The 15,289-nt window shown below is 35.1% G+C and overlaps 4 protein-coding genes across 14 annotated transcripts in view; 3 read left to right on the top strand and 1 right to left on the bottom strand.

The window, feature by feature from the left end:
* Nucleotides 1–6,360, top strand: part of LOC123864281 (probable ubiquitin carboxyl-terminal hydrolase FAF-X) — a 33,955-nt gene extending 27,595 nt beyond the window's left edge. For 6 of the 9 annotated variants that reach the window (XM_045904594.1, XM_045904595.1, XM_045904591.1 and 3 more), the window contains exons 47-50: nucleotides 97–328; nucleotides 811–1,014; nucleotides 1,818–1,936; nucleotides 2,637–6,360. In XM_045904594.1, coding sequence (XP_045760550.1) covers nucleotides 97–328; nucleotides 811–1,014; nucleotides 1,818–1,936; nucleotides 2,637–2,856 — 775 coding nt within the window. In that variant the 3' untranslated portion in view covers nucleotides 2,857–6,360. The remainder of the gene's footprint in view (nucleotides 1–96; nucleotides 329–810; nucleotides 1,015–1,817; nucleotides 1,937–2,636) is intronic. The other 3 variants (XM_045904596.1, XM_045904593.1, XM_045904590.1) reach the window with 1 other exon arrangement.
* Nucleotides 3,540–12,288, top strand: LOC123864317 (hydroxyacid oxidase 1). The gene is made up of 10 exons (XM_045904671.1): nucleotides 3,540–3,655; nucleotides 6,547–6,755; nucleotides 6,843–6,994; nucleotides 7,709–7,829; nucleotides 8,048–8,182; nucleotides 8,263–8,391; nucleotides 9,578–9,710; nucleotides 10,400–10,519; nucleotides 11,320–11,431; nucleotides 11,958–12,288. The coding sequence occupies exons 2-10, from the start codon at nucleotides 6,622–6,624 to the stop codon at nucleotides 12,023–12,025; spliced, it is 1,104 nt and encodes a 367-aa protein (XP_045760627.1). The 5' UTR covers nucleotides 3,540–3,655; nucleotides 6,547–6,621; the 3' UTR covers nucleotides 12,026–12,288.
* LOC123864302 (beta-catenin-like protein 1) overlaps nucleotides 4,514–15,289 on the top strand; it is a 23,256-nt gene continuing 12,480 nt past the window's right edge. The window contains exons 1-2 of the mRNA XM_045904648.1: nucleotides 4,514–5,231; nucleotides 9,833–9,834. The gene's annotated coding sequence lies outside the window, so the exon portion shown is untranslated. The remainder of the gene's footprint in view (nucleotides 5,232–9,832; nucleotides 9,835–15,289) is intronic.
* LOC123864294 overlaps nucleotides 12,107–15,289 on the bottom strand; it is a 4,635-nt gene continuing 1,452 nt past the window's right edge. For all 3 annotated transcript variants that reach the window (XM_045904632.1, XM_045904634.1, XM_045904633.1), the window contains 5 exons: nucleotides 14,930–15,051; nucleotides 13,681–13,828; nucleotides 13,514–13,556; nucleotides 12,326–13,434; nucleotides 12,107–12,208 (listed from right to left, as the gene is read on the bottom strand). In XM_045904632.1, coding sequence (XP_045760588.1) covers nucleotides 12,119–12,208; nucleotides 12,326–13,434; nucleotides 13,514–13,556; nucleotides 13,681–13,828; nucleotides 14,930–15,051 — 1,512 coding nt within the window. In that variant the 3' untranslated portion in view covers nucleotides 12,107–12,118. The remainder of the gene's footprint in view (nucleotides 12,209–12,325; nucleotides 13,435–13,513; nucleotides 13,557–13,680; nucleotides 13,829–14,929; nucleotides 15,052–15,289) is intronic.

The following is a 15,289-nucleotide window of genomic DNA, read 5'->3' as shown; positions in this document are numbered from 1 at the left end:
AGTATCTACTACATATTTGATAAGTTTGAGTCCACAAAGTAGAACTTTGTAATTGTAATCAATGTTATAATATTCAGTTTTTTCCCAATGAATCAGGTCATACATGAAGAAACTAACAGAAGAGTGTTGCGGATGCGAAGAAGGAATAAGACTGCTACAGTTTCTGTGCTGGGAGCATGCCGGCTGGTCGCGTATGGCTTTGGCCGAGCTCTTGTGGCAGATGGCCTACGCCTTCTGCCACGAGCTGCGGCGCCACTCCGATGCCCTCACGGCTCTGCTGTTGATGGAAGACAGCTGGCAACACCACAGGATACATAATGCTATCAAGGTATGAACACCTCACTTTAAACCAGTCCTTCCGATTGGCTGGTCATTCTACATTATTACACTAAAATTTAACTAACATAAAAAAACTGCTTAGTCGGTATTCGATACTTGACACATTTATGCAGTTTAGAATATTTAAGTCGAGTGTCTTAAAATATCCATAAAAATTATAGCAATAATAAAATATAATAATTAGGCAAAATATTGTTAGGTTACATGCGCGTTACATTTCGTTTTTCAATAAACCCGGGTATACGAGCCTATGCGTGTCTACTCTCGTACGAAATGCTCATGTGAGAAAAGGCACGGGTATACATGCATTTAAAAAAGAGCTTTTACGCGTAAGTTCGCTTCCAACATTTGCGCGGTGCAATACTGATACAAATAATAATGCTCCGCTGCTTTCTGCCAGTTTCTGCAGCTTGTGCTGGTGCATAGTATTGTAGCTTTGAAAATAATGTGTTTAAATCTATGTACTCGTAGGGAGTGTCGGAGGAACGGCCGGGGCTGCTGGAGACGGCACTGCGCGCGCGCGGCCACTACCAGAAGCGTGCGTATGCGTGCGTGAAGCTAGTGGTGGGCGTGATGTGCCGCACGCCGCTCGCCGTGCGCGCCGTGCACGCGCAGCCAGACGCGCGGCGGCGCTGGCGCCAGCTCCTCGCCTGGCTGCAGGACGAGCTCGATCGCGTGAGTCATCAGTTACATTTTTTTAGGGATCCGTACTTCAAAAGAAAAAAGAACTGTAGGATATGGACTCCTATCTGTGTGTGTGTCTTTTCTATTTCTCAGGAACGCGTAGAGGTACCGAGTTGTAATTAATATCGAATACTTAGCTCTACATCCCCTTGGAGCTGTAATGGAACCTGTTTAGGATCTGCCTGGGTGTCTGTCTATCAAGACTCTTTTTCTAAGGAAGCGTGGAGGAGGAAAAATCAAGTTGAAATTGATATTGAATACTTAGGTCTACAGTTCTTTGGAGCTGTTAAAAAAAATCAAGCTTCTAAGAGTTCTAGGTTACACAATTAAAAAACACGTGCAAGCCAAAGCAAATGAAATAAAACCTATAGAGTACCTGCCATCTACCTAGAATCCTATTTGGCAAGAAGCAAGGTCTCACAGCACAAGTGAAGAAAACAAATCGTTAATTTGTATACTTCTCATTTTGTTCATTTGTGGGTTGCGATGAGATGATGATGAATAAATGAATGATACGCAAACTGCAGGACACACTGCTAATTAATTGTTATTACGATGAGTAGAGATTATGATGATGATGAATAATTTATAGGCAGTTCGCACTACTCACTGCTATTTATAATTATTATACTATTATCTTTTTCTATTATTTTTTTAATTATTATTTTCGTTTGGTCTGGCAAAATCTAACTTGGTATTGTGACATTAAGCATTTGTTATGATCGAGAAGATACCATAAGAATTATTATTTTAAAGTAACTAAATTCGATTTTAAAAAAATCCCTTCCGTCTAGAAGTATGGCCCAGGAGGTTACAGTTCCTACGGCACGTGGTCACCGCCCACCATCTCCAACGAGTCCACCAGTGGATATTTCCTTGAGCGAAGTAACTCCGCGCGGAAGACGCTGGAAAAGTAAGTCAAATGTCGTATATTGTATGAAAATTGAGCAGATTTTGTCCTTGTGACGCTGTTTATTTAGTTAATTACACACTCCTCACACGTATATACGTACGTGCACTCACGCGCGCATATGTGACTTGGTCTTTAAACTATTTGTAACAGTACTCCAGTATCTGGCAGTAGAGCGTTGTCTCTGTAGTTGAAACCGACGAAACGTCACAAAGATATGAGTGACAGCGGTACCTACTGTGGTTAGTAGAAAAGAGAAAACATGTCATGAAAAAGTTTTCTTTTATTCGCGTAGATTGGCTTTGGCTTTTGGCCCAGCAATCTTAATCGAGATACCACATTTTTATAGTTTAATGTTGTTGGGATCGTAGTTTCTAGGGCTTGTGCGTGCGTGCATTGTATGTGTATGGAATTGAAACTTGTTAATTGGATCGAAACTATTTCAGAAATTTAACTTCACAAGAATTCAACATTTTGTAAAGATTCAGTATTCTGGGCCAGAGTATGTATGATGAGACTTGAGTAAACAATTTGTGACACGTATGCGCGTACAGGAACAGACTCCAGAGTTACCGCGCGACGTTTACGCAGCTTTGGGTAAAACGACGCCGACGATCCTGCTTCAAAATATGATAGCCTTTTACCAGTGTATAGAAGTCATTGCTACAGACCAATGGAAATAACATTGTTTATTGTCTATTAGGGCGTACCAGCTGTGCCCGGAGGAGGAGGAAGAGGAGGAGGAAGCGCGCGACGCAGGCTCGGGCTCGGGCTCGGGCGACGCGGGCGACGACAGCGCCGACGACGATGCGCCCGACGATGACGAGCCCGCGCCGCGCCGCCTCGCGCTGGCGCCGCCCGCGCCACCCGACCCGCCCGCACCGCCCGCCCCGCCCGCGCCGCCCGCTCCGCCCGCGCCCTAGTCCGCCTCACGACCCTTTGTGTTTCGCCCCAAGTTTAGTGCGAGGCGCCGCCGCCTAGCCGTAGTTTTGTTCTGTGATGTTAACGATACGTGTACACTAGCTCGGTCGCGCGCCTCCGTCGACGCGACGCTTAATTTTATGTAACTATGTTCCGCTTTAAAAGTACCATAGTATTTATTTTTTCTGACTAAGACTTATTCTATTCGTTAGGAGAATTTATTTTCTATCTACGCATAGTATATGTATATTTAATATTTTATTGTTGTAAGGGATTAAAGTGTTCGGTCGACCCCGCTTATTATTGTCGAATGATACTCATAGAGAGTAAAAATTCACAGGTTTTAAATAAATTTTAGCCTACTATTACGCAATCGAGGGGTCACTAATTAGCACTGCGTGTTGTTGTGCGCGTGGAAGCACGTGAAAATAGTCGGTCGAACGACAGTCGGTAATGTGCGTCTTATATTATCATACAGTGTGAATTCAATCGAAGATCTTCACCATGAATCCTCAAACGAATTTCAAAATCTATTTTTAAGCATACACCGCACGGTGGTGTAAATAAAAAGTTATAACAAATGTACAATTAATGTAATTAGCCTTATCTGTGCATATAATTTTGCGCATTTGCGTGGCATTACATGACAATATTTTTAAACAAACATTAATTGCTTCATTATCAAGTTTGATAGTCGAAGTCTGTAGCAAAGTATATCTCTGTATAAATTTAGATAGTATTTGACTTTAATTGTTTTATTGTTCACTTTTCTTTTAAGTCAGTGTTGATAAATTCATTAAGGTAAGTACTTGTGACAGCATTAAATAAGAAACGATTTTTTAAAACGCGTCGGTTTTTATTTATTCAAAACATTTTGCCCTTTTACGATCCGCACTCTGCGATGACGTACCACTCTTTTATTATTTTGCTACAAATTATTGCCTTTTCTTGCTGTTGTCACCAAAAGAGCGTTTCCACGGTATCCAATGTCCGATTTCATACCGGTCTCATTTCTGAGCATCATTTTTCCGTAGCACGCGAATATTTTAACATATAGGTTTATTGCGTAACTTTTTTTTATGCACAATAGTTTTTGATTTATCGTGCAAAATGACGAAAAAAATACCCGAGTACGGAACCCTCGGTGCGCGAATCCGACACGCACTTGGCCGGTTTTTTTAGTACTTAAAAAAACAAAACGGGCTGATTGAGAACCACCTCCTTTATGGAAGTCGGTTAAAAAAAGCGGTGCTTACGGCATCTCTCATAACAAGATCGGGATAAATGGTATAATGATATTATTATGTCATCGTTCAGACTTTGAACCTGTGCACTAAATAAATGTGTAAATGTCTTATCTAAAAAACATTTACTTTTTGACTAATTTCTGCTGTCTTACATGAAATAGAGTCGATGAGATATTTTTATGTATAACTCACGCTTGACCGATAAATTGACTATGCCAAAATTGTTTTCGCAATAATGAAAATTACCGAACACATATCAAACTAACTGACAAACCGAGAGGTGCCAAAGCAAGTTGATAAAAAAGTGGTTTCTAAGACAGTTTGCCTGTATCTCCTATGGTTTTGAATTTTACTTTAGCGCCCCAGTTAAAAAAACACACTGTATAATAATATAATGAATATCACTCACGATAGTTTAGTAATGCTATTTAAAATTTTTACCAAATTGTGCACAGTATGCTAGTGCTTAAAAATACTTTTGAAATTCGTATTATCAAATCCGAATCATAAATTATGTAATTATGTCCACGTCTCGACTCATGAGTTGTTAGTAGTTGATTATAAATTTTGCTAAACAGGTGAAATTACTTTTGCTTTACTTTATTTTAATTTACAACATATTTACTCATTTCGTCATATTAAGTAATGCAAAATTTATTTAGAATTAACCTATTAGTTATTATTACTGACTGCACATACAACTTATGGTTAAGGCCAGATTGTACAATTTTGGCCTAATAGCACTATGCGTTTTACGCAAAAGTTTTTATGACTTTATTGCTAGCTTTATAATACATCGTAACAAAAGCATGTAGAGAGTGTAGATATTATAGAGGTATTAAACACTAGTCTAACAGGAAAATGTTGCCACGTCAATGTTCTGCTTTGTATTATATGTTATTTATTTTTATATTCCATAGAGGTTGTATATTTTTTTCTTTCTTTATAGTGGTTAATAAGTGGCGTCACTCAGGCTATCAGGGAAATGTGTGAATTTGGTGTGGTCAACTTGTATTATATAAATACGCTATAATAATTTTATACCAGTATTCCAATCGTACATCTAATGAAAGCTAGTGCAGATTTTAACCACATGCATTTTAAATCTTTTGTACAAAGTAGATAAGTAAGTTTGTTGGTCTTATTTTATTTCAAAATAATAACTACCTAGTTAATAAAAGTGCGATGTATTTACTTCGTAATATAAAGTATCGAGCCTTTACCAACTTTTACCATAATATTACCGTATTTAGTAAAGATATTAAAAAAAATAACATTTGTGTGGATATTGTGTGACATAAATACGCAGCGGGGATAGGTTGCACTATGTACGTGGATGCATGAACAAACTCTGGGTTCTTGTGTCAACTATGTCAGACAAACTGCACCAAATATTGGTCGTATAGACCTTTGTGCCTTATTTTAATTTTCGTTGCTCAATGTGTTTAGACCTGATAGTCTGTATCGTCATAATATTATAAAATTGTTTCTGATGTTCAACCAAAATAATGAATTAATGTTAAATTGAATACTTATTGCTTGGCTAAATTTTTAATCATATTTGCATAACTAATTTAACGCTTTCATATGCGTGTGATCATTTATGAATATTATGCTAAGCTTGGTGCCGTGACCGTTAATTGTTGTTAACTTTATTACCAAAGAGGATTTATAGAACGAGGGTAATTGGCGACCCTTCTTCATAGCTTAGTTATCGAAAGGTTTTGTATCTTTTATAAAATGCAAACGATAAGGGAGTTTTGTTAACAAAAGAAATTGTGATCGATCTTAGGCTTAGATAGGTGAGAAATATATGGTGTTGAGACACAAAAACAAACTGCCAAATACATTCAACAAAATCAAAGCTGTGCGAGTTTCAGAACCGTGTAAATATCATTATAGCCATATTGAGTGTCTTCATTTTTTTATAACAAAATTTTTGAGAAAGTGTAAAGGTCAGGTATATTAAAATTATGTTTAAAACTTAGTTCCCAATTGCTTTGCACCAGTGGTTACGTTCATATATAACAAATTCAATAATTTGTAAAATGTAAAGTTTTAAAACAATGCATGCCTATTGACAAGGAGTATCAAAATAAAGAATAGATTTATAATTTATAAGAATCAGTTGATTTTTGTATAATGTTTCTATGGCATATAATATCAAATATGTAATGAATGGCATTTGACATTATAGAATGCTCTCAAAAAGGGATTCATAAAATATAATAAAATCAAAATTAAATTTTTGAAAATTAATTTTGTGTTTCATTTATTAACTTCAGGCAAAGTAATTAAATCATGTACTTAATATTATTTGAATGTGCCTGTTAAGAATTTGGTTAATAAAGTATGAAAACAAATTCATTGCAAAAAGTTGAACATGACCTGTGGCCTCATGTTTAATATTTTATTGATAAATAATACTACTCTACTTCTTATCAGCTGAAGATAATATAAGTACATAAGCAATTACATTGATGACAACGAAGTAGTACGATCTTGAGATTTAAGCTCGCAATGGAGAAATACATCAGTATAAAGGATCTGGAAGATGCAGCTTTACAAACATTGCCAAGAGCTGTCCGGGATTACTATAAAAGTGGGGCAACTGAGGAATATACTTTAGCAGAAAATAGACGTGCATTTCAAAGGTCAATTTCACTTAAATAGTATTTAAAGTTGTGCTAAATTTTGTATGAATAATCAATCCTATTGTGGTTTTTAACGTGTAATTTTAGATTACGAATTCGCCCAAAATGTTTGGTCGGTGTGACAGACTGCGATATATCGACGACCGTGTTTGGCGAAAAAGTTTCAATGCCTGTGGGCATATCGCCTACTGCCATGCAAAGAATGGCCCATCCTGATGGGGAAACTGCTAATGTTAAAGGTAGGTACTAGTTTAATTATTTATTTTTATTAGGTAAAGTACCTATATTACTTATTCTCAATATTATGAAGAGTCAACACAAAACTTTGCTAAATATATTAATGTCCAGTTGCTATTACTAAGCAAACAGATCATTTATCTTTATTTATTTTTGTAATATTTTTCTGCTTACGCATGCATTGTACCCACTATAATTTACACCACACATACAAATAATATCTCACAACACATACATATACAATTATACACATTACACACACACCCCTGCACACTTCTACTTAACATTGTTATTCTACTTTATTATATTTAAAATCTAAATTTGTATAGTTTTAAGTTCTAATCGATGGATCCGAGGGAAGGCTGCGGTGCCCGTAACACAGGTTTCCCTAGTTTGGGTGTCAAAAAACTCCATTGGGTATCATTTTTATTGTGTTTATAAAGTGTTTACCTTTACGGTCTCTTTAGTTTAAGGAGTTTATTTATTTTTTAAACTGTTTTTCTTGCTTAATGAATATATTATTATTATTTCATCAGGAGGCAGAGCCTCACACCAAAGTCTGTAAATAATGTTCTGCTAAGATAATAAAGATTTATTTATTTATTTATTTATTTATCAGAGACATTGCTCGATTCGATATGATTTAGATTCAATTATTTTATGAATATGTCCTAGACAACCCAGATTTTATCGTTTTTATATTTTCCCCTGAGCAGCTGCAGAAGCTGAAGGTGTCATTTATATTCTGAGCACAATTGCTACCAGCTCTATAGAAGAAGTAGCTGAAGCTGCACCAAAAGCTATGAAGTGGTTTCAACTTTATATCTACAATGATAGGTCAGTATTAGCTCTTCTTAGGTTTCATCCATTGACATCTTAAATGATTATCCAAGCAACCAGTTTCATCTTAAATGAATCTATCATAATCAGGTTTATTATACTTACTATGTATTTGAAAATTGTTAGCCGCACTCCTCATTCTCATATACCTAACTAATTATAGCTTGTAACATGTACTTAATACATAATTATTTTGTATTCGTTTTTCTTTTTAGAGAGGTAACGAGGAAATTAGTGTTGAGAGCTGAACAGGCTGGATATAAAGCTCTTGTTCTAACTGTGGACACACCTATGATTGGCATACGAAGAGCAGATGTACGTAACAAGTTTACGCTGCCGGCACATTTGAAGTAAGAGTCTATATATTTAATCTTAAGCAAGTTCTATTTAATGGAAAAGTTAACACATTGCAAACGGCATTTCTTTTCAGATTGGCTAATTTTGACGGTTTTTTGTCAACGAAAATACACAACACAGGAGAAGGCAGTGGCCTAAACAATTACGTGGAAAGCTTATTCGACAAATCATTAACATGGGATGAAATAAAGTGGTTAAAGAGGTAAATGTACTGCATTATATTTATTACTCACAATAGGAAGTATCCACAAAAGGATATTTTGACTGGAATTGGTCTAGTCATCCTTAAGCAGGATAATATTATCACATAATATATAAAATTGAATAATTATATTATAAAATTGAATAATTTTAATTATTACTTATTATAATATGAAAATATTTTTCGTTCATACTTTTTTCCTTGTGATTACATTTTTTGCAACATTCCGTTTTTCACCAACTGGTAACTCACCATCACTAGATATCGGATGCTTCATACTTCATGAAGATCATGAGGGTGTCTAATTTATTATCTACTTACTAGATGTAGATGATACTCGCGACTCCGTCCGAATGGATTTAGGTTTTTAAAAATCCCGTGGGAACTCTTAGCTTTTTCGGAATAACAAGTTGCGGAAGTCAATTTTCGGGGCGTACCTAAGCTACCTCTGTACCAAGTTTCATATAAATTGGTTAAACGGATAGACCCCCTACGAATCCCGTAGGAACTGTTTGATTTTCCGGGATAAAAAGTAGCCTATGTCCGTTCCCAGGATGTAAGCTCTGTACCAAAAATCGATTCAGCGGTTGAGCCGTGAAAACGTAGCAGACAGATAGACACTTCGCATTTATAATAATCTATACATATAATAAAATTGTAGAAAAGTGGTGTCTGTACAATGGAAATATATAAAAAAAAAGTAGCAGGGGTTGTTATTATATCGATGCCGAACCCGAAATTGTAATTAATTTTTTTTGTCTGTTTGTCTGTTTGTCTGTGTGTTTGTGCACGCTAATCTCAGAAACGGCTTATTCGATTTAGATACGGTTTTCACTAATATATTGTAGTAAGCTTCACTTAGGATTTAGTGTTTATTTCATGTCAATCGGTTCATAAATAAAAAAGTTATGTCAATTTAAAGAATCACGGCGCCTCGCGCCTGAGCGTCCGTGGCTATATAAAGCGCGAAAAGTCACTATTCCACGCGAACGAAGTCGCGGGCACAGCTAGTATAGAATAGTATGGAAATATGGATTTTAAATTATAAGAGACTTTTAAAAGATTATAATACAGACAGACATAACTCTGTACATGTTATATAGGTACTTTGTAAGATTTACCGAAGTTGAGTTTTCTAATAGATTATGTTTGAAGTTATTAAGTTATTCTTAAATTTTATTTACAGCATTACTAAGCTCCCAATCGTGGCTAAGGGAGTTCTACGGGGTGATGATGCAGTAAAAGCTGTGAAGGCTGGTTGTGGCGGCATTCTTGTCTCCAACCACGGCGCTAGACAACTGGACGGTGTCCCCTCAACGGTGATTTCATTTTTGATCATGTTTTGTAGAGATTTGTCAGATTATTATTAAAGCGTGCAATGGCCCATAAAAAAAAAAGCTGAATCTGGTGTATACTCTCGCCAAATGGTGTCTAAGAACAGCAGTCGTGGTTAGTGGTTACGTCTATCGGTAAATAGGCCCTTGACCTGCTGTTACTCAATATGACGTATGTTAGGTACCTACCTACTACCGTAAATAATATCGCTTCTTTTCATAATATTCATACGAATATGGTGCAACTCTCAGTTCTTATGTAATAGAGGATAGAAATAGATACCACCACCAAAGCTAATTAATCTTACTAACTGCTCCTTCTTAGCTCTCTCTAATTAGCTAACTGCTGGGCATAGGCTCCTCTTTCATAGGAGAGTATTTAGATTTATCCTTCAACTGCTCCAATGTGTGTTAGAAATTGAAATATTAATAACGTGAAAATGTTACTTAACATCTTTCTAGGTTTTGCTCCATTTGTTTAGTTATAAACGAAATAACAGGGAACATTTTGAAGTAGATTAGATAGAGTATTTTTATCATTTACTAGCTAATGCTCTCATGCAACTCGCCTTGCAATGCGATTCGCCTGCACGAAATTAAGTTGAAACCTTCACGCAAGTGTCGACAGCAAACCGCATAGGTAACGAATACTAATTTTTATATTGTTGTCGTAGATCGAAGCTCTTCCTGAAATAGTGGAAGCAGTAAAACATTATAACGTCGAGCTGTTCATGGACGGTGGCGTGACTACAGGCACAGATGTTTATAAAGCTTTGGCTTTGGGAGCAAAAATGGTAAAGTAAAAGTAAAATATTCTTTATTGTACACCAAATTTACATAAAGAAATATAATTATAACAAAACAGATGTTTGTACAATACGCGGCTTTATCGCTAAAATAGTCTCTATCTAAAAAAATGATTACTTCCAGGCAAGCAGGCAAAAGGCAATGATGTGTACAATTTCATGCTTTGTATTTAACAAAAAGATATAAAAACTAGCTGACCTGCCACAGCTTTTCTCAATCAAAAAACATTGAAAGCCCAAATACCAATGTCCATGGATAGAACTTCAAAAATCAAAATGACAAACTTTCATACAAATTTTCAACCGCTAAATAACACCCTCGGGGGTGGATATTCAAAGATTTGAAACTTATCTTTCATTACTATACCTATGATAAACGCGACTTGTCCGCCCGGATATAGGGTTTTCAAAAATTCCGCGGAACTCATTGATTTTCCATGATATAAAGTATAGCCTATGTCTCACCGTTTGCCGTGTCATCTCCAGGATGCTATTATTATCACTACACTATTTCTGTACCAAATAGACAATGTTCACAACTTTGTTCAGGTTAAAAGATTTTTTTAAATCCCATGAGAACTGTTTGATTTTCAGGAATTTATCCCTGTAAGTAGCCTGATGTCCGTCCCCAGAATATAAGTTAACTCTGTACCAAATCTCGTCAAAAAAAAAACGTAGTTGACAGACATACTAATTATTTATTAAGTAGTATGGCTTAGCAGAAGGCTTTATTTACGTAAAAACTGTCATAGATATTGAAAATCTTATACCACATTTGGAACTTCCAGGTTTTCGTTGGGCGTCCCGCTTTATGGGGCTTAACAGTCGGTGGTCAAGAAGGCGTACAACGGATGTTGAGTTTATTCCGAAATGAGTTGGAATATACATTCCAAATTGCGGGTAAGTTGATCTAACTCCTCAGTCCCGCGGCTTCATAACTGGATAAATTACGATACGATTTATTAACCTTAAAAGCGATAAAATAGTTGAGTCAATGAAGACTTAAAACAGCCAATCTTCGGAAGCCCTCAGAAACAGTTCCGATTTTGATGATTTTTTAAATTTTCTGTTTTTTTTTAAGTAAGTATAATTATTTTTAATACAAGAAACCTTTTGAAGCGGGAAAATAACCTTTAATATTTTTTAAACCATAAGAATGATATATTCTATACATGATGTCAAGTAAAACGTTAGTCTCTTTGAGAGGTTGTAGAGGAAGTCAAATACTATCAAATGACCTCTAAACACCTATGGGCAAAAAGGGACCGTTATTGAGTTATTGATCGTTTTGTGTTTTTCAGAACAAATACGGATTTGTTTCTTTGAAAATTAATTTTAAAAAGTATGGCTTCCGAGGGAAAAGCTTCATTGACTCCAGTAAAAGGCCTTTTGAATTTATTTCTGAAGTATATTTTCATTCCCACAGGTACTCCAACTGTTGCTGATATAACAAAAGATATGGTGCGCCATGAATCTGCTTACAGTAGGTTGTAATTTGTGGCTTATAAACGTAGATGCAGGGCTTTGCAATATGTTAAAAAATTATTATTAATAATGAAAGCGAACTATAATTTGTTAAATTGATATTTATTGTTTGATTATAAGTTTTCGGTACAAATTATAAAGAACATTTGGTGTCATGTACATTTCGCGGGGCCACATTGTTCTTGATATTTTCTGAAACAAAATAATCTAATGAATTGTTTATGCAGAAATTGTATGTGTATAAGTTACAAAAAAATATAGTCTGTCTTTAATTTTTGTGTTTAATTCTACTTAAAAATAAAATATAACCTTAAAGTCACAACCATACAGGTTAATGCCTAGTTTCAACTTTTTAACTGTTTGTTGTAGAAAGGCATCGTTTTTAAACTTATGCTTCAAAACAAAAGTATCATTACAAGTGTAACAAGAATTACAAAAACTATTTTCCAAGCTAAATTCTTTAGTGGAATTTGTCCAATTTGGGACTTTGTTTTCTTTAGAAACAGGCGCATATCTTTGATGCATAGTACTAGTACTGAAAATACAGGAATTGTTCTCTTCCACATTCGTTGTGCCTAGATCTTTTGATTTATCATCAAAGTTATCAGAAGATTCCTTGATCGTGAACATTCTTTTAAATCCTTCAATGAACGTTTTGCAAGATCCGTTCAGGATATCCAAAAATTTAGCACTTGTAGACCTGTTATGCAATCTTTTGCTTAGTAATGTTGTGTTTGTGAATTTGCTTCTGTTCTTAATTGTTTTGTTACAGATAGTATGATCTCTTGTCGTCAAAGATTCCTTGCTAGTTCGGGATGCCCCTTTCACTTTTGAATATTTACTACGTTTTGGCGTTGAAACAAAGGGAGGCTTAAATTCTAGTACAGTTTCGTCCATCGTATTTCTTGTTGAGTTCTCAAAAGCCCTGTGTTTGTATGATTGATAAAGACTTGGTTCAACATAACTCGTAACAACTTGTTCGGCAGGATGTTGGTCAGTCTTTAACGTATAGTTTGGTTTTCTATGGTTTAGTTTTCTAAATCTTGGTTCCGGGTTTTCTTTCAATAAAAATGAAAAGGATAAATCGTTTGCAGTGTCAGTAGCAAATCTAAAAATGTTATTTTTTTGACGTTCTGCTTTTTCATTTACATTTGGTGGGTTGGCATATGAGTAACGCATGTCGACACGCTCTTTAGGAAAACTATCTTTGTAATTTCCATTGATTATATTGCGTCTAAATTTAGTCTTACTGGCGAACTGATTTTGCCAATCAATAGCTTCCCTCAACACATTTCCAAGTAAAACACCTGTTTCATTAAATTCTTTAGTCTCATTGATAGAATTATAAAGTGTTTTATTATTTTTATCTTTGAAAATATGCTCGTCATCCATTTCATTAACTATGTCGGTTTGTATTACTGTAAAAATATTTCAATCAATAATACATTAATAAATAATCTAACTTCAGTCTAAAAAAAATTAATCACGATTTCTTACCTTTTCTATGTGAAAATAGAATGATGGAAGCCCACTGTCCTGCCTGAAAAAAAAATGATATTTTAAAAATGCAAGCACAAACTACCTATAGCGATTAATCTTGCTCGTTCATATAATTTATAAATTAAAAAATATCTTATAAAATATAAAATAAACGTCGTGGTTACCATAGAGTTACGACCATATTTATTTAAATATGAACGGAGCTGACGAAATAAATCGGATGCCTTTAAAATTTCGTCACGATATTCAGGCTTAGTGTTTTCTACAACTAAGTTCAATAATTGTAGACATGCTGGATTCTGTAGAGATTCCCTGAAATATCACGCAACTTCTAATTATATATCTACGAATTTCATATTGAAGCTATTACATATTATCTACGAATTTCATATTAAAGCTGCAGACACATTAGGTACAGTAGGTACACCGACAGTAAAGCGACAAAACGTCATAAGTTATACATTATACAGAGTGGAATTTTGTTATGCCACCTGAAGGGAAAGTACTCTTAATACTGTAAATAGAAAATTTTACTTAAAGGAAACATTCCTTTATTTTTGAATAGAAAGAAAACTGCATTCAAAGATTTTCGAAAATTCGCTTGCCACACCCCGGAATCGAACCGACTAAAATCTGTAAAAATTATAACCTGTATTTTTATTGCATCGATCGTTAGGATCAATATAAGGATGAAATCTCTCTAAGAAACTTGATAAATGAAATGAAAGGAAAACCATGAAATCTGGACTTATAAATTCAATGAGTCAAGTTAAAGCTCTTTAACTCAAAGATCCATGTGTTTACTTATGTTAACAAATAGTAATAAATTATTATTGACGTCATTTATCCATTAAAATGACGAATTACTATTTAGATAAGACGATTGCAATTTGCACGTGTATCTAATGCAGACTCCTTTCAATGCAAGATGCAACATAACTCCATTTCAAGCAACTAATTAGTTAGTTTACCATTTTTTGTAAGTAAATAGTTTCAGATTTCATGGTTTTCTTAGAGAGATTAATTGATCCTTATAATTGATCCTAACGATCTATGCAATAAAAGTATACGTTGTGATTTTTACAGTCGGTTCGATTCCCGGGTGTGGCAAGCGAATTTTCGAAAATCTTTGAATGCAGTTTTCTTTCTATTCAAAAATTAAGGAATGTTTTCTTTAAGTAAAATTTTCTATCTACAGTATCAAGAGTACTACTTTCCTTTCAGGTGGCATTACAAAATTCCAGCCTGTATAAGTTTCGTGATTTCGATCAAAACGTTATAATTGCAGTAAAGTTTCAAAAGCTTTCATTCAGTTGTCTGCTGAAAAAAATGGTATTTCGTGCAATTGTACCGTTTTGTTCGCTAACTCCTCAAACTATAGCGTCAAATCTGTGTACGGCTCTAGCTAAGTACCTATCGAATATTGTCATCCCATTGCTTTCGTAAAACAATTTCATATTGCCTTGATGATTTAATAGTAAACTTTGTAGAACTGAAATAGGGTCCATATTTCCTCGTTTACATCTTTGAATACACTGTAATGAATAAGATTTAATACATTTAATGTACTACACATATTTGATATTACTATTTTTGTCTACCTGTGCTTTTTGACATAATTCATCTGAATGAGTTGAAACTTTGTACAGTTGTTGTTGTCACTTACGCGAAGGTTTCTGACGCAGATGTATAATACAGGTCGAGATGGCAATCGGGGTTTGAGGTGGGGTGACGCCCCTCACACCCGCGCTATCCCGCACCGGGTTAACGCGC

This window comes from Maniola jurtina, chromosome 4 (genome assembly GCF_905333055.1).
Source record: "Maniola jurtina chromosome 4, ilManJurt1.1, whole genome shotgun sequence".
Classification (NCBI taxonomy): domain Eukaryota; kingdom Metazoa; phylum Arthropoda; class Insecta; order Lepidoptera; family Nymphalidae; genus Maniola; species Maniola jurtina.
Note: the sequence above shows the minus strand (reverse complement) of the source record. Positions and strands in the feature narration are given on the sequence as shown.

Coding starts and splice junctions, on each gene's coding strand:
- LOC123864317 (XM_045904671.1), top strand. CDS start 6,622: ATGGAGAAATACATCAGTATAAAGGATCTGGAAGATGCAGCTTTACAA. Junction 6,995..7,708: donor GGAAACTGCTAATGTTAAAG/GTAGGTACTAGT, acceptor TCCCCTGAGCAG/CTGCAGAAGCTGAAGGTGTC. Junction 10,520..11,319: donor TGGCTTTGGGAGCAAAAATG/GTAAAGTAAAAG, acceptor TGGAACTTCCAG/GTTTTCGTTGGGCGTCCCGC.